Here is a 19,338-nt window from a genome sequence, read left to right as displayed (position 1 = left end):
GCTCTTCTGAGTTTTTGGAGAGTTTGGCAATACCTTTGAGAGTTTATTGTAGTGCCTCTTTCCAGGAAGTCCACCAAAATTACACCTTTTCTGTCCCAAAAAACAGTTGCCATCATCTTCCTTGCCGACATTGTTTGCATGCATTTCTTGGGTTTTTGGGGAGAACTTGTGTGCCCCCACTGCATTGATTGCAATTTCGTTTTACAGTTCACATGTTTCACCCATGTTTCGTCACCAGTAACGATGCGATCGAGTAAAGAGTCACCATCCTTATGGTAAGCGTCCAAAAAGTTCAACGCTGCAGCCATTCGCTGATTTTTGTGGTCCTCTGTCAAGATTTTTGGAATCCATCTTGCACAAAACTTGTGGTAACCAAGCTTTTCGCTGATGATTACGTGCAATAAACTTCGCGAAATTTGTGGAAAACTCAAAGAAAGTTCCGTTATTGTGAAATTTCGATTTTCACGGACTTTAGCATCGACTTTTTCGAGAAGTTCGGCGGTCACTATGCTGGGTCTCCCACTTCGATCTTCGTCGTGAACATTGGTTCGGCCATTTTGAAATCTTATGACCCACTGACGCACTCCACCTTCAGTGATAATGTTGTCCCCATACACTTCACGAAGCTGCCGATAGATTTCTATCGGTTTACAGTTTTTTGCAGTCAGAAACCTTATTACTGAGCGCACCTCGCGGGATTTTCAATTAACGCAGACATTTCAAACCGTCACAGTATCTGAACGGAGCACAGCACGAACCTCTCACTAGCACGGCTAGATGCAGACTGAGCTGCGCAACGCTCTGACCCCAAGATGGCCGCGCTAGCCCCGCCCCTAGCGGACACAGACGGAAACGTAATCTACTTCCTGGATGGCCCTCGTATGAACAAAGTCCTAGAAAAGAAGAGAGCTTCTTCGCCGTGTTTGGAGTCGGATACTTTTGTACAGCAATTATTTTTGATTCGTCTGTCTCTATTCCTGAGATATTTTGTAACCTAAATATTTTAATTCAGGGGCTGCAAATTTGCACTTTTCGACATTAACTTTTAGACCGGCCTCATTTAATAAAGAAAACACCTGTCTTAAATCCTGTACATGTTGGTCGAGATTATCACTAGTAATAATGATATCGTCTAAATAGATAAATGTGGACTTTCCAAGAACAGGTCTTAACACAATGTCCATACATCACTGAAATGTTGCCGGGGCCCCTGAAAGGCCGAACGGCATACGCAAAAATGCATAAGTGCCAGACTTGGTTGTAAAAGCAGTCTTAGGCACGTCCTCAGGCCTAATCCCTATTTGAAAATAACCAGTCGTTAAGTCTAAAGTCGTCATATATTTGGTGGATGTTATGTTCCTTAGAATTTCTTCAATTATAGGTAACGGATATACCGGATATTTAGTTATGGAGTTTAATTTACAGTAATCGATTGCGAATCTCCACCTTTTTGGATGCGTCAAAGGATAATCATTATTTTTCTTACATAAAACCACCGGGCTAGCATAACTACTTGAGATGGGCGTTATGATCTTTTTACGTAGCATATCAGTGATATGCAATTCTATAATTTTTTCCTTATTCTTATCATACCGGTATGGTTTGTGGCGAACTGGCAGTGAATCTCCGGTGTCGATACTATGGTTAGTAACCTGAGTAAATCCTGGAATATCACTAAATAACGAAGCAAATTCACTTACCACTTGTCGGATTCTTCCTTGCTCGTCATTAGGCAGGTGGTCAAGATTTAACATCCGCGGTTCAGCCTTTTCTGCACGAACTGGTTTTATTGTCAGCTTAAGGGACGCTTCATTAAAATCCAGCATTGCGTGTGCGTCTGAAAGAAAATGTATTCCTAAAATTATATGTGCTTGCAGATTCTTTACTATAAAAAACATCACCTTTACTTGTTCGTCCTTGATACGGACATATAGCGGTACTTTACCTATACACTTATATAGTTCTCCTTGCGCCGCTAACACTGTCGTATTATCCGAATTATATATGCGGTATTTCCGAAAATACTTCCTAAAAAACTCTTCTGCCACACAGGAACACTGCACGCCTGTATCCAGGAGTGCGGTGGCTGGGATATTATTCACCAACACTTTAATCTTCGGAAGAGTCAAATTTTTCACCATTACTGTATTTAACTTGAAGGAAGAGGGGTTTTCTTGGCCTTCGGATTTCCGCACCCTCTCGTCAGCAGAAATCCGTTTTAGTTTAACTTATTTTTCATTTCCGTGCTTTCCTTCTTTTTCCCCTGGCCTTGAGACTTTTTTTCTGGATTGCTATTGAACTGTCGACGTTCGCCGGCTGTTTTTGAATGCTCGGGTTTCCTTGCCCACTGATTCGCTTTGCTTCCGTAGCCGTGTGCTTGAGTTTGCTGTAGTCTTGGCGCACCAAATTAGTTTCGCTGTTGATATTGGCGTCTTCTTTCGACGTCCGCCGTTCTTCTATTTTCAAACTGGATTGCTAGCTCAAATAACTTTTCCAGTGTAGTCGGATTTCTTAATTCAATAAAGTCTTGCACTTGGGGCAGTAACCTCGGCAAAATCACTTGAATTATCTCAGGATCCGGACGGTTTCCATACAAGAGTTTGAAGACGTGAATTTTTCTTAAAATAAAGCTTGAGAGGTTTTCGATTCTTTGTTGATATATACTAAAAAGTTCCGTTTCTAATTTCGCACGATCCCTTACGACAGGGAAGGCTTTTACTAGGGCAGTCTTGAAATTCTCGTAAGTATAGGTGGGACTTCCTGCTTGACCCAAGAGACTTCTGCCTATACATTTGAACCAGTTAAGCGCTTGACCCCTCAAAGCGCTGGTAGCTAAGGTAACTTTTTGAAATTCGTCCACGGGGTAGAGCATGAAGTGGTCATCCAATTTTTCCAAAAAACTGGTCACCGGTGAATTTGCATTAAATGTTGCTTCTGGTTTCATCGAAGCGCGCATGGTCTGGACGATGTAACCAAATCCTTCCAGGGCGGCAGCTGGTATTTCTGGATTCTGATCCGTTTCTGCAGGCAGCACAGGTTCTTCTTGAAACTCGGCCATGGTTATTCTTCTTCGTTGGGCGCCACTATCAGGGTCAATGTTCCTTCTAACCTTCTTCGGGAACATGCAAGGACCTGACTCGGAACAGAGAGCTTACCAAAGCTATGTTCAAAACTGTGGGAAGTAAACAGGATACACAAGAAGGGTATACAAAACCCTTTATTTTTCTCTATTTACAATAACTTCCGTACTTCGGAATACACAGACCCGCTACTTGGGGTCTAATGTAAAAATATAAAAATAGAACTAAACTCTAATTTAACTTTAAAATAATAAACGTGGAAGATTGGCCTTATATTAACAGGAAGCCGTATGTAGTACAGATAACTGTGAACACTACAATACGTTTAAAATTTATCAAGAGGATTAAAACCTCTAGCCTGGAAGGCAACCAGCAACTGCGTAAAACTTCTAAGGTAAGCGGCCTGCTTCGACTCACTGCTTCCTCTCTCTCGCTTGGCAAAAAGCCACAACTTAAATACTTGGCGTTCGCCAGACAAACTTTGCATAAATACTTTAACGCTTATAATTCTGGCCGGAAGTAGAAAATAAGAAGTGATAGTAAAGATTTAAAATAAAATAAACGTTAGTAAAACTTAAGATCCTTACAAACTAACTGGTTAAACGTGATATACGAAAATAAATTTGAATTAAATTCAAGTTAGCACAGAAAAGAATATATTAAGCATAAGACAATATATAAGCATTTATAACGGAAATAAAAAGTCATTTAAAAATATAAATTAGTTTTAATGTACTGAAATAAACCGGTTAAACGGGATAAACGAAAAAAATTTTTTGTCTTAAATTCCAGTTAACACAGAAAATAATATATTCCTTACACCAGCAGTGGTTTGCTAATTTTGATGACCATGGTGATGCATCAAACTATTCTGTCATCTTAGATAATCAATATTATTTTTTTATTTCAATTAAATCATCTATTTATGTCACACCTACCATCCTCTGAAAGGTTATTGTTAGAAAAGCATTAACAATATATTTTGTAATTTAACGCTGATTTTTGTTGTTTGACTTCTGAATTAATATATTATCTTGTTAAAATTTTACGCCATAAAAATTGATTTATTCTCATAATTTTAGATGACAATAACCAATAATAAAAATAAAAGCATTATTTAATTATTTAAAATGCACATGCATATTTTTGCGGCCTACGGAAACAAATTATTTTAGAGGTTGGAAACCTCATGCTTCTTAGAGCTGTTAATAATTAAGAACACACAACGTGAACAGCCGTGTTACAAATTAACATTCACCCCTCCCGCCGTATTTTCTTCCTTTCATCCCAAACCGAGAACTGGTCTCTATCTACGAAAATATTTTTATCTATTCGTCGTTAAAAATTTCAGAAAAAATAGTAATAAATAAGAGAAGAATAATGTACAGTGTCTCACAAAAGTGATGGGACACTTGTGCTTTACAAAAGGAAACTGTAGTAAAATAAATTAAAAAAACATGTACAAATTTTTTGTGAGTGTGTTTCATACTTAAATTTATTAACAATTATTACGTAACGAAAATTTTCTCAAAACATTAAAATATTAATTTAATAAAAATACAATTGTTTAGAACGGAGCGAAAAATGGCTCACTTAAGTGATGGGACACTTACTTTTCCATCAAATATTTATCCAAAAAATACTTTTTAAAAGGTTTTAATACTTTGTTGGATTTCCTTTTACTTTTAAAACATGATTTAATCTTCTTGAAATGGATTCGACTAATTTTTTGGGATTTCTGGAGTGATTTTACCCCATTCTTCTTAAAGTGCTCAATTTAGTTGTTATTTTGAAGAAATGGTGTGTTTGCGAATTCTTGATTCGAATTCTTGCCAAATATTCTCTATGGGATTTAAGTCTGGAGATTGTGGTGGTGTTTTTATTATTTCAGGATAGTTATACAGCAGCCAGAGTCTAACGTTCAAAGCAGGGTGCTTGGGGTCATTGTCCTGGTAGAATTTAAAATCGTTATGAAGTTTCAATTTTCGTGCTGAAGATTTCAAATTTTGATTTAAAATGTCAATATACGGAACTACTCTAATATGCGCCCTCAAGTCGCCAAATTTCTCGCCAAACATTTTTGGCGAGAAACTTCACGCTGCCATATTACTATCTAAATTTTTTGTCTATATTTCGAAATTTAAGCCTAAAATGTCTCCAAAAACGTGGTTTTCGCACATGCAAAAACTACGTTTTGAACACACGATTTAAGCTAAAAATCCGAAAGAAAAACAAAACATTTAGATAGCAAAAACGTAAAGTTTCTAACCAAAAATATTTGACAAGAATCCATGTACACAGTGACATGTTTTAACTTAAAAAAGAGTCTACGAATGGCACAATGTAGGCAACGAACGAATTTACAAACTACGCACACCTCGCTTTAATAAATTAACATAACAACAATAAATTTCAAAGAATACCGTGTACACAGCATCCTGTTTAAACTTAAAAAAACACCTACGAATTGCACAATTTAGGCAAGGAACGAATCTACGATCTATGCACACCTCGCTTTAGTAAAATAACATAATAACAATAAATTTCAAATAATACCATGTACACAGCGTTTTGTTTCAAAAACAACAATAACAACAGAAACTCATACTAAATAACCAATGAACATAACATTCTACAAAATAAGAACAAGAATAAAATTAAATGCACTTACCATGAATTAATGCTTTTTCAAGCAGCAGAAATACCAATTTCGTACCGCCTTTAAATGCCGCCACGTAATCACTATCGTATTTACATGACAGCCAGACACACTCCAGAAAATTCATACTATGGTTCACAAATAAATAAAATCACAAATCCCTACTTCTATCATGCACAGCCATTAAAAATAATCTCCCAGACCCTCTTTCCACACCTCCAAATACCCACTATCCCTCAACAGGATGGCCGCAATGATATTTCATTTTGCCGAACTTCAATTCAACAACTTCTTTATCTTTCCCTCCCATCTTCTCAGACACAGACGTGAATCAACAAGCTCTAGCTAAAGATTGTTCAACGTCAACAGAGTTGCCATAGAACACGCAATCGCGCCAAAAACCAGCGCAGAACACATATCGCCACATTTGCTGAAATTAGGGCGTATATCAGAGTTGTACCCAATATACTTGTACTGATCCATTATACTGTCAATAAAAACAAAATTACCAACTCCAGTGGACGACATGCACCCCCATACCTTAACTCCTCCTCCACCATGTTTTACTGTTGGCACCAAGTTCTGTTTGCGAAATTCTTCCTGGGTTTTCTCCACACCAAGATTCTACCGTCAGAACCAAATATATTAAATTTACTCTCATCAGCAAATATAACTTTATTCCAGTAATCAGAATTCTTATTTATGTTGGATTTTGCGAAAGCCAGTCTGAGTTTTCTAGTCTTTTCACTTACGAAGAATTTTTTCCTGGCTGCTCTACCGTCATATCCAGCAGATCGAATTACTCTTCTAATAGTCTCAGGATTAACAATTACTCCATATAATGCTTGTAAATCAGCAGCAACTTTAGGAGCACTCATTCTTGGATTTTGTTTTAATATTTCGAACGATAATTCGCTTTCTTCCATTGGATAGCTTTGATGGTCGGCCAGGTCTTCTTTTATCCTGAATCGTATGATTATTTTGGGTGATCTTTAGAATATGGTAACTGGTAGTTTGGCGACATTTTGGAGGTGATAAAGGTTACTACCTGGGACTTTGGTAATAATGTGAGCAGTACTCAGTTCCGATTACGCATTATTTTGTGTGAGGGAAATGAGAGATCATGGGATATGTCATGTGATATTAATGGACGAATTACGGTTCTTTAATCGGAAAAGGGGGGAATTTGGAAAAATATCTGTGGCTGTATATTATTTTGTATTAAGCTTCATTGTGTGTTGTGTGAAGTAGGGTTGAATAATTTTGGGATTGTATGGCGCTGTCTAAAGTGAAAAATCGTATGAATGTTTTGAAGATGAAGGTTTTAAACATCTTGCTGTGAACCAAAAATATTATTTTAAAGATCCGGAAACAGGTGCACATACCAATACAATAGAGGGCACGTGGAGTGCTATAAAAAACGCCATTCCAAGGCATTGTGATAAAGAGAATTTTGCTTTTTATTTAGCGGAGGAACTGTGGAGGAAAAATTCGCAGAAAAAATCGTTCAATAATTGTATTGAATACATAATAAAAGTGTATCCACCATGTAAGCAAGATTCTGAAGAAGATTAGGTAAGTTAGTATTTTTAATTATTTGAGGATATTATTTTTATACATTGTTCTAAATGTAAGGTGGCAGTAAAGTAATTTGGTATTATTGGGAAAATTGTTATTAGCAATGATTTAGTTTAAAGTAATTAGGATTGTAAGCTAATTTTTATTAATTTAATGTGCTTATTTATATTTTAAATAGTGTTTTTTAATTTAATTATATTTTAATTAAATGATAGTTATTTTGTGAATTTTATGTTTGTAGGAATTTGGTATACGTTTTAGTTGAAGTAAACGTGCATGGAAATAATTTAAATATTTGAGACTAAGTATTTGTAATGTTTGTGGTATGAATTCGTTGGTGACGTTTATAATATAATAGATAATTTAGAGGTAAAAGTTTTTGGATATTTTATTTATTTTATACGCGGAAATGTTCATATTTGGAAAGGGTATATACTTTTTCGTTATTAGGTAATTTCGTATATGTTCTTTTTACCGGGTTTAAAGATTCAGAAAATTGTCATGTATTTTCGTGAAATTTTTCTAATTTATGAGAAAAAAGCAGTGTACATGGATATAGTGAAGAGTGTGCGCAATGCCATTTTTGTGTAATTCTGGGATGTTTTTTTAAGTAAAAATAAGTCGACGTGTACATGGTTTATCTGTATGTGTTATTTTGAAAAACGCGTAAGGAGTATGGTATTGTGCACTTTTTCCCAATTTTGCAGTGAATATTTGTCATGATTAAGCAGTTTTGTTACATAAAATTTCTAGCATAAGTGTAATTCGGCTAGTAGATTGTTGGAAGAAGTGTTCAGTAGATAAAAAGAAAAGAAACATGTCTTTACTTCATGAAGACAAAATGGCGGCAGGAAAAAAAAATAGAGGGTTGCTATAGGAGAGTTGGTCGCCAAATTTTCGCCAAGAAATCACCAAGTTACCATAATCTAAAGATCAACCGATTATTTTTATATCGTTTAATGATATTGAAAACTGTTGAATGACTCAAGTTAACTGTTTCAGCAGTTTCTCTAACAGATTTTCCACGTTCAATATGCACATTAATAACTAATTTTCGAATTTCAGGCAAAGTTTCTTTTCATTTAGCATTCATGGCTACACAGAGCTAAGAAACACAAAAATTCTAAAACAAACTGGAGAGAAATACTGCAGACGATTTTATAAATTATTGCCAATTGCTTTTGAGTAAAATAAAAACACCCAAAAATATTTTTATTGTAGTATGTAGTAGTATCTAATGGTGTTCCATCACTTATGTGAGCCATTTTTTGCTCCGTTCTAAACAATTGTATTTTTTATTAAATTAATATTTTAATATTTTGAGAAAATGTATGTTATGTAATAATTGTTACTAAATTTAAGTATGAAACACACCCACAAAAATGTTTACATGTTTTTTAATTAATTTTATTACAGTTTCCTTTTGTAAAGCACAAGTGTCCCATCACTTTTGTGAGACACTGTAAATTTGCAAATGCGAGCAACAACAATGATATTTCAACAAAATGAACGCAAGAGAAATGGTTGCAAACTTCGAACAAGCGAATATGATAAATCGGCTGGGTTACCAGGTTTGAACTATTATCGCCATAGTTGGCGATGTTTACATTTACCGGGTTCTCTGCGGAAGTGCTTCCGAATTTCTGATACACAGTCTTGTGCGTTGGAGATAAAAATGTTTCTTTTTTCCATTCCTCGATCTGAAATTGTTGAGTTTGTTAATGAAAAATTCTTTCATGTCTGACAAAGTATTAAATAGATAATAAAGCAAATTTTGTTTAGAGTAGAGAGAAGGGTACCCCTTGTATTATCGCAAAGTTGTTGTTTCATTTATGGTAGCCTGAGTAGTTGAATGTTATGGAAACCTTATTATGACGTAATCGGTTGCATGATTCGTAAGGGCTTGTGATGCATATGTGTTGGTTAGGAAGTATATTGCTTGTTTTGTGGTTTAGATGGTAAAACGCCTGAATGTGGTAAGATCAATTTGAAGTTTCTGTATGATTTAAAGAAAGGAGAAAAGAGCATTACTTGACTGGTGTGTAAATGAAGATTTACTTAGTAGTCATTATTAAGTGTCCTGTTTGTTGAAAGAAAATGTGTATGGTCGAACATCGCTACGGAGGATATCTCTTGCTCTTATTTTGGGAATTTATGTGTCAATGCTGGTATACAAATTCTAGTTCAGATAATTTTAGGAAGTTTTTGGATGCTGTTAAAGAATTTTGTTTGACTGAAGATGCGCTAATACGAAAATAAGGAAAGTGGATAGTTCCTTTGTGTAGTGCAAAGATGAATTTCCTTTTTTATGTTATTTCATTGTTTGATTTAAAATGTAGTTTATTGAGATTATATATTTTTTTGTTGGCTGCTCCTTTGACTTTTTAAGTGAATCTAGTTTGATGTGTATATGGACAAAGTCAAGAGAGTGAATAAAGCATAGTATGTGAAATTCTATGATGTTTTTTGAAGTGACAATAGGTCGATGTATACATGGATAAAGTCAAAAAAGTGCACAATTCTGTGAATTTTTTTTTACATGAAAGTAGGTTGATGTGTACATGGATACCGAGTTTTTGCAATTCTTTGTCTTGTTATTTTCGCTTTGTGTAGCGACAATTTTTGTGTCGCTACACAACCCAAAATAACAAGCAAAAAATTGTACAAACTCGGTAACCATTGTACTACCAAGTTTCGCCAAGGGTTACCTGTAAATATACTTTTACCTATATTTCAAATAAGGGCTTCCAGATGCCCATATTCGGTGGAGGATTATGTTATTAAAAATTTGATGGCACTTGGTATCATTGTTTTATCACAGTGCAAGAAACACACATACATTTATGCAGATTCTTCATTATTTAATTTATTTAAATATAATACAGGGCTGTAATATTTGGTGGCAGCAGTTTGAAAAGTGAATCAACGCAAAATGCCAAAACAAAATTAATAGCCCTTCTGGGCTAACGCCCTTTGGGCTAAAAAAAGTTGCAAAGCAGTGAATGGTGAATAATTAACATAAAAAATAATTGGCAAAAATTTAAAATAATGATATGTTCTTTAATCTTTTGTAAGGAAATTATATAATATTAAAAAAAGTTTATGATTTCGAAGAAGAGGAACCTGTGTGATTGTATACAAAATCTTCACCAAGCCAAGGTTGCTATTTGCCTAGTTTTAACAAATATCAACTTTCGCATCTCAGATTTTTGTGTTATGCAATTTAGTGTAATGATAAAAATTATGCCTTTAAAATATTTATCACATAGTGTATAAATTAAACTCTTAATATAATAACAAAATATTATAACTGGAAACAGATCATATGTTACAATTTTATTCAGATGAAATGAAATTTGTCGAAATTCAAAATTAAATAACTGGTTGCCAAAATTGTGAAGATTAGATAGCTTTGCATGAGGCATCCAAAGTCAAAACGTTTTTTGGGGGGGAAGTGCAGAATAGCCCAGTGCTTCGTGCGTTTCACAAAATTGCAGGCTTGAAAAAAATTGCACAAATTCGCTATCCATGTACACATCAACCTATTTTCACTTAAAAAAAATCAGAGAATTGCACGAACTTGGCATTGCGCACTCCATTTTGTCCATGTACACATCGCTAAGCACCATATAAGTGGGCGATTCTGCACTTTACTCCTTTTTTGTTGTGGATACATATATAATTTTTTAATTACTTTATAAATATTAATTGCTAATAATTTTACACATTTATTATTTCACTATTGTAATGCTTTCTTACCATTCAGTACACCATTAGAATGCTTTCTTGTTGACACAGCTGCTGCAGAAGCCTTTGGCAATATTCAAATTAACCCATTTGATAATTGGGTAATAAGTTTGCCAATTTTGGCAACTAAATGAAGTGGCTCTTTTAACATAAAATTGGCATCAACTTTTGTAAATAAATACTATGCATCTATCTGTTCTTGATATAAAATTGTTTCGATATTTTCTGATTACCTGTCCCACCCCGGGCTTTTGAGAGCATTTCCAAACTCATTGGCAATTAATTTTTTGGATAGTTAATGCATGAAAATCAACAGCTGTTTTGAAAATGAAAGCATGCTAAAAATTCTATACAAGAGCAGTCAGTCAATAAAATTAAAAAGACAAAAAAATATTGGTAATAAAATTTATACCTTTTTTTAGAAATCCATCTTTTGGGGGGATAATGTGAGTTGCCTCATAACTAATTGTGTAACATAGTGCTCTGTCTCGTGAATACTTTTTTTTTGGAAAAGGGAGGATGATAATCGGGAAGTATATTTTTAAACTATAGTACTTGATGATAGTATAAATTAAAGTTAAGCACCAAGTAGGAGGATAAGTAAGATTTGATGAAAATATAGTTTTAATGCAAGACTGTTCATTAAAAGTTTGTTATTACAGATATTTTAGCAGAAAGACCACGTTTAAAAAGGACTGCTGTTCCCAGCTTGTTTTTGCCATCTGCTTCCATTGATGATGAAGTGATAACCAGTGAAAATGAGAAGACGGAGCAAAATAAAAGGTATCACCTGTTTGACAAATTCCATCTTCTACAAATACAAGGTAACCAAAAACGTTCTTGCCGTTTCTGATATGACATTGGAAGAGTGAATCCTAACATAAAAATAGTTGCCAAACCTGGCGATGAAGTGGTTAGGATGGTAGGCTGGACATTGACCAAGAGTATAAAAGCATGTTGCATCGGTACTTCAAACACAACTCACACACTGACTTAATGAAATGGACGTGTCAATGCCGCTCGTTCGGAGTTGTTTGCTGAACGATTTTAAAGTAAGCCTGTCAGCAGCAGAATGAAGTCATCAAATTTGCAGGCCTTTTGGGATGATGCCGTTAATAAACGAACCACTAGGCAATGGTTCCAGAAGTTCAGGTCAGGGTATATCTCTTAGTGATGCACCATGCAGTGGTTGACCACATGCGCTGGACGATGAGAGCCTGAGAGCAGCCATAGAGAGTAACAGTAGCCAAACATGTGTGAGCTTGCTGCACACTTCTAGGTATCTGATGAAATGATCAGACTCTATTTGCACCATATAGGAAAGGCATACAAGCTGAGCAGTTGGGTACCGCACTCACTGTCCGATGCAAACAAGCATTAGCGTGTTGCTGCCTGTTTGTCACTGCTTACATGGAACCGCGGTGCATCCATATTTGATCGAGTCCTCACCAGCGATGAAAAGTGGGTCCAGTATGAAACACCTAGGCATTCCAGACATTGGTTGTCACCACGTGCCCCTGTGCATTGCACTGCAAGACCTTTCCTCCACCCGTTCGAGATCATGCTCTGTGTCTGGTGGACTAGTCGCCAAGTGGTGTACTGTGAGCTCCTGCCAGTGGGCCAAACCATCACAGCAGGCAGGTACTTGTAACATTTGGAATGTATGTTACAAGTACCTGCAGGCACTGATGCATAAAGAGCCAGCATTGGTTAATCGTAAGGGTGTATTCCTCCTGCATGACAATGCGAGGCTGCATGTGGCTCAAGAGGCCTGGAACACCTTCCAGCGACTGAGCTAGGAGACACTACCTCATCTACCATACTCCCCAGACCTCGCACCAACAGACTACCACCTTTTCCGTTCCCTGGACAACCATCTTTGTGGGAAATCCTTCAACAACCGGCCAGACCTCGAAAAGGTCCTCACTGACTTCTTTGCATCCAAGACTCCCGAGTTTTAAATGTCATCTCACAGCTAGCCACTTGTTGGCAAAAGGCACTGGATGCTGATGGTGATTATTATTTGTTTTATGACTTTCTTTCTGACTGTCCAAAACTGTAAGAACATTTTTGGTTTCCTTGTACTTTTTGTTACTTTTTATTATTTGTTTTGATGAATGGTAAATTGATCACTGATTTTTTTAACTCATCTTTAGTAAAAATAAAAAGCAGTAGTTTCATGAGGATGAAGTGAAAAAGAATCATACAGGATTGTTCCTGGGTTGTCAGTTGGTTTATGGTAAACTTTATTTTGAATTCCTGAGATTCAAGAGGTCAAACATTCAAATGCCCTTATTAATTTCTGTATTAATCGTAAATTAGGAAAGTTTTACAATGTAAATTTTAAAAAATGTTTGAGTTTGTCATCTGAATATTTTTAAAGGACAAAAGACATGAACACCTTTATTCTTTCCAGAAAATGGATTTTGGGGGAGAATTTTGAAAAAACATTTTTTATGATTGCAAAATGAAAAGGCTTTGCTGTGTGTAGATTTGCCTGTGTTCTCTAAAACACATAATTCTGTATCTTTTTTACCCTGTGCACACCTTTCCTCGTTGCTAGATGATCTTTCCCACTCCTTTCCAAAACTCGAAAAATGCATTTATGTTTATTTAAATTTAGATTATTTTTTAATATATTTTATGCATTAAATAAGAAAAGTGTAGAAAATATTTATAAATATCAAAACTTGAATAAAAATACCTTTTTATATTCATAAAATAAAATTAAATACCTAAAAGTTAAATAAAAGCCTGACTGCATACTCTCCTGAAAGTAGGAAATCACCCCAGGGAGAAATTCCTAACCCTTGCTCTAAAAGCTATGTATGAAGTAGGAAAAGATGAATTTGGGAGTTTTTTTATGTCGGTAATGTTTTTGGCAGAAAACTTTCATTGCAACCAGATAATAAGTATTGTGTGAATATGAAACATGTTCTGTCTCACAATATTGCCACACTACCTGGGAAACCGGAAAAAGTCGGGAAATTCAAAAATTGACCAAAAAAAAAAAAAAAGTAAGGGAATTTCATACAATGATTCCGCCAAAAAAAATCGAGTCTTGCATCAATGTTGGAAGAGATCACTTTATTGGCGAATTGTGTATCGCATGAGCGTCATTTGGGGAGCTGGCATAGAGCCAGTTTTCCCAGCTCCTTTTAGAAAAGCAAAGCAAGTTTCCTGCAACTTTGGGTTTCCAGTAACCTCGAGAATCACATGTGCAGTGCATGTTGAACTAAAGAAAGTACTTATTCTCGTATAAAACAAATAGGTTTAATCTTAGTATCTGGTAACATGAAGGTTAGAATCAAAGAATATGTATTGTAAAGAAGGAAAACCCGGAAAAGTCCGGAAAAGAATCTGGAAAAGTCCTCTCTACAGCAGACGTGCCTCTGTTCCAACATAGAGGGAAACAGCTGTGCATGTGCGAAATATCTGTTGCCAAAGCTCAAAGCCGATGTCAAAGTTTGAAGATCACATTATCAGGAGTTCATAAAATGAATATCATTTAAAATTTCTTTAAACTTTAAAGGAAAAGAAAATATTTTTTGGAGCAAGTAAATTAATTCATGGATTAGTTATTTTTAAGGGGGGGGGGAAACCTACGAAAATCCATTTTTAGATTATTGTGAAAAATCCAAGAAGAAACGTTTTGTCAATAAATTGTTCGCAATAATTTAAGAATGGATTTTCGTAGTTTTTCTTTTTTTGTCAAAGAACGTTTCTTCTTAACACGTGTTCCTCAATTTCCTGTACACATCACGGAGAGGGAAATTCTGGCTGCCAGGTTCCATCGCCAGATACCTTGACAAATTTCTCCTTCGCTTTCTAGTGGCGTAATAGCATTACATCTATGGAACCTTTTCTTCTTTACATAGCCGTTCTTTGTTTAGAATAGGGTTCTTCAACCTTTCATGCTCGAGGGCCACATCAATAAATTCACAAAGATCCGTGGGCCACATGTCTGTCAAAAAATAGTGTAGTCAGAAAATTGCAATAAAAGGGAGGTTCGTTTTGCAAGACTACAATTGATTCTAATTGAAGAGATAGTGTTACAGATTTGTTTATACTTTTAGAATGTATTTTTATAATTTTGGAATATACATTGATTCCAAAAGTCAAATGGAAATAGAGTTAAAATGTTTTGCAACTTTTTTTAACTATGAAAAAAGTATAAAGATGATTGTACAGAATGATGTTACAAAATGTATTTACAAAAAAAAAAAAAAAAAAAAAAAAAGCTTGCGTTACTAGCGGTAGACGGTAATTACTTTAGTTTTAATGTGAAATTTGACATTGCTTTTGATTGATTAAATCTTCAATATCCAGTTTAATCTGTGTTGTTGCAATTCGGAAAGTTTCCTCGAAATGTCCGTCTGTCAGCCGTGTTCTTGTTTTTTATTTTAGGATTTTTCATTTTACTAAAATGCTGTTCACATATGTAGGTGCTGCCAAAGATAGAAGACATGAAGTGTTCATGTTTACGAATTCCTGGATACTTGTCTTTGGTCGCGTACTTCGAATAAAAATCAATTAATGCAGGATTTTCAAGAAACTTGAATTTTACTGCAGAGTCACACTGTAAATCTCTAAATTCTAATTGAAGTTCCTGTGGAACACCTCCAACGTCTATTGAAAATGCGAGAAGGACATTCTCATAAAAATTTCATTTTCATGAAAATCGGAAAGTCTGCTTTTGAATTCCTCTTTCGACTTGGAAATGCGTTGTACATAATTATTTGAATTCGATGTTTTGGAGTTCTTCACACACTCCATCAATTTTGGAAAGTGAGTGAAATTCTTATTTAACAACTGACTTTTCCACAGGATTAATTTAGTCTCAAAAGCTTTCACAAGATAATAAAGATTATGAACAAGTAGATCTTTTCCCAATAAGCAGTAGTTCAAATCATTGAGATAACCTGTAGTATCGACAAGAAATGCAAATTCTCTCAACTTTTTCTCATCACTGAATTCATGAATAGATTTCCCTTTAGATTCCATGAATTGCTGAACTTTGCTGTTCAAAGAAAACAGGCGCTGGAGCGTCTTTCCTAGGCTCAACCAGCATACTTCCGCATAATACGCAACATCACCATATTCAGCTTCCAAATCACTCAAGAACCAATTTTACAACATTCATCAGATGTTAAAAGTTTGTGAATGATTTCTTGCACAAATTTTCTTGGTCTATGATGCAGTGAAAAGTCATCATAGTATTATTTCCACTTGCCTTCACATCAGATTTGAGTAATGTTGTTACTCCTATTTTCTCTCCAATCATAGATTTAGCACCATCTGTGGTTATAGCAGATACGTTACTGAAATCTAAGTCACATTTATCCAAAATTTGTGTCAGACACGAATACGAATCTGTTCCTCGTGTTGTACCTTTAAGGGCAACGACACTGGCAAGTTCCTCTATCACTGTGAAGTCTCTATCAATGCCACAAATAAAAATGGCTACTTGTGCAAAGTATCTGTTGCATCTGTGTATTCATCAATAGCTACAGAATAAAATTCAAATTTTTTGCAATTGGATTTACTAAGTATATCTGTCGCCAGATCCTCTATCTGTCTCGCTACTGTCACACCAGAGAAGTTAATATTCGATATGGACAAAGCACATCAACTGCACTCTAAAGACATTCTTTTACAAATTCTTCATCAGCAAAGGGTTTTCCACACTTAACAATTTTTTCTGCTATCATGTAACTAACATGAACACTGTTTTCAGATTCTTTATTCGCTGTGGTGAAGAAAGACTGCTGAAAATTTACTTTTGATTTTAATTCATTCACCTTATTACTTCCAAAATGACCTCCCAATGCAGAAAATTTCTCATTGTGCTTTGTATCATAATATCTCTTAATGTTGTATTCATTCATCACAGCTACATTGTTGTTGCAAATAAGACAAACCTTTATGTACAACATAAAAAATAAAGATCTGACTATTTTTCTTGAAAGAATCACACTTTTCCTTCAAATTTTCTTTTTTTTTTTTTTTTTTTGTTAACGTGGCTTGCCAATGTATACTCATTCAAAGACCATAAATGCATTATCAGGAGTTCACATTATCAGGTCTTCACCAAATCAAACAGGATGTTTATGATCACTGTTCCGTTTGACAAGAAATTGCAACATTAGGAGATATAGAATTCTCTTAATGTATTGCCCTCCCCCTCTATAGTAGCTGCACGCTCAAGGTCACTGGCGAAAGATTGACATCTGTTGCAAACCTGTTAGAGATAAGAATCTGCTCTGTTTATGGAGTTGAGATTTTATGCTCAGTTTTTCTATTTTTAAAATTACATAAGATAAAATGAAATTTTTGAAAAATTCACCATTTTCAGAAACTTTTCTCTCTAATAATATCAGGCATATCAATGAAATGTTTTAAATATCAAGAATAAGAGGGGAAAAAAAAAAACAGTTTTTTATGAGAAAAAGCTGACAAGGCAATTTTTCTATAAATCAAAATTTCTTTAAATTCTTCAATTTTTTTTTTTTTTTTTTTTTTCAAATTCCATTGTGGGGCCACCAAAACGCCTTCAGCGGGCCACAGGTTGAAAAAAACCTAGTTTAGAATAACCTCCATGTACGGTACACACGGGATTTGGAGACTTTATGATGAGCAGTAAACGGGTCATTTTGGCCTTTTTTTCCCCCTTTTTAATAACTGCCTTATTTGTTATTTTGCAGTAAAATAAAAAGATAGTAATCAGTCACCTAGGCTAACCATGTAATATAACTATATTCGTAAAATATCGTTGATTATTCTAATTCAATTTTTAAGTAATTATCTTTATTTTTATGTTACTCATATCATTTAATGTTGCTTCTTCCCTCTAAATTTATTTATTATTAGTAAATAATACTTCCTAATATCAGTAAATTTTCTCTAGCATAATCCTGAAATTAATTCTAGCAGTATGATGACATACCATCACGAAATTTAATGCATATATTTTTTGCTTATGGATGATGTGAAATAAATATAAAATGCCTCAATTTATTTTAAAAATATCATTAAATAGATTTCTTTCTTTCGTTTAGCTGAAAAAAAAAAAAAAAAAAAAAAAAAAAGCCTTCTTTTATTAAAGATTGGGCAGATTCTAATCTCAATCTTTAGTGGAGAAAACAACTCCTATTACAGTTATAATAGTAATGCTTAGGGAATATAAGTCGTATGTAATTGGAAAATTTTCGTGTTTTCAAGTAATACCATAATTAATTTACTTCTTAGCACAGCCAACAGGCATTATGCAGATAGACTGGAATTTTCTTGAAACACACCTGGAAAAGTCAGTGGCTACCCTGGTCTCAGTATAAACTGTTTGAAATTTAAAATAAAGGCCTTTTTTTAAATCATAGTAAAAAATTCTGTTGTTTACCAAGGAATTCATATTTTGAACATTCAGGAAATATTATCAGCAAAAGCCTATTTTGCTTTCTCAAAATGCAATGTGTGCAATTTAAGATGTTGCTCTTAAATTACTCTCAATCTCACTGGAAAATACAAAGGATGTTAAACATATTTTGATTTCATAAACAGAACAGTGTCTGTAGCTTAAATTATAAACATATATTGATCACAAGTATATTTGTACGATCCGTTGTTAAAAATAGTGGACTGTAAATTGACTTGATATTACTTCAGTATAGAACCCAAAAAAACCTCAGAATCATAACGTTGACCGAAACTTCTTTATTGACTTTCAAACAGTAAGTTAGTTGAGGAACGGCGAAGACCACACTGCAAACTCCGAACTCAGTAGCGGCTTACCAATACAAACTCAGAAGAACCTCTGCTTAGTTGAAACTCCAGTAATTCACAGCAACCTCAAAGCTCTAAATGCGAGCTCTAAAAACCTAACAAATTTGCGTCTGCCCCGCTCCTCGGTACAAAGAAAGAAATACAATTTGCATAACATCGAACATACTCCCAGCCTTGAAGTCCCAAGGAGGTTCAAACAATAAATTTAAACTGTTGAACTGCATAAACCTGAAAAATAAAGTCTCTAAAACAGTAATTAAATGGCAAAGCACATAGCTTTGCTATAGGTCGTTTTATTTCACCATTAGACGTGTGTAAACTCACCACTCGAACTTTCTCATCAAGACCAGTATACACTTTAGTAATTCTACCTAATTTCCAACGTAGTGGAGGTAGATTTTTGTTCTTAATAAGAACCATATCACCAATCTTCCGATCTTGTTGTAACTTGCACCACTTGGGTCTCTGCTGCAATCTAGATAAATACTCACTGCT

The 19,338-nt window shown here is 34.8% G+C and overlaps 1 protein-coding gene across 2 annotated transcripts in view; it reads left to right on the top strand.

The window, feature by feature from the left end:
• The window catches only part of LOC118200152 (uncharacterized), a 36,232-nt gene that overhangs the window by 5,830 nt on the left and 11,064 nt on the right, over positions 1-19,338 (top strand). For both annotated transcript variants that reach the window (XM_085810411.1, XM_085810410.1), the window contains one exon: positions 11,727-11,847. In XM_085810411.1, coding sequence (XP_085666537.1) covers positions 11,727-11,847 — 121 coding nt within the window. The remainder of the gene's footprint in view (positions 1-11,726; positions 11,848-19,338) is intronic.

This window comes from Stegodyphus dumicola, chromosome 2 (assembly GCF_044657685.1).
Source record: "Stegodyphus dumicola isolate Sdum_Otavi_A_Nest chromosome 2, ASM4465768v1".
Classification (NCBI taxonomy): domain Eukaryota; kingdom Metazoa; phylum Arthropoda; class Arachnida; order Araneae; family Eresidae; genus Stegodyphus; species Stegodyphus dumicola.
The sequence above is the reverse complement of the archived record's forward strand: the minus strand, read 5'-3'. Positions and strand labels throughout refer to the sequence as shown.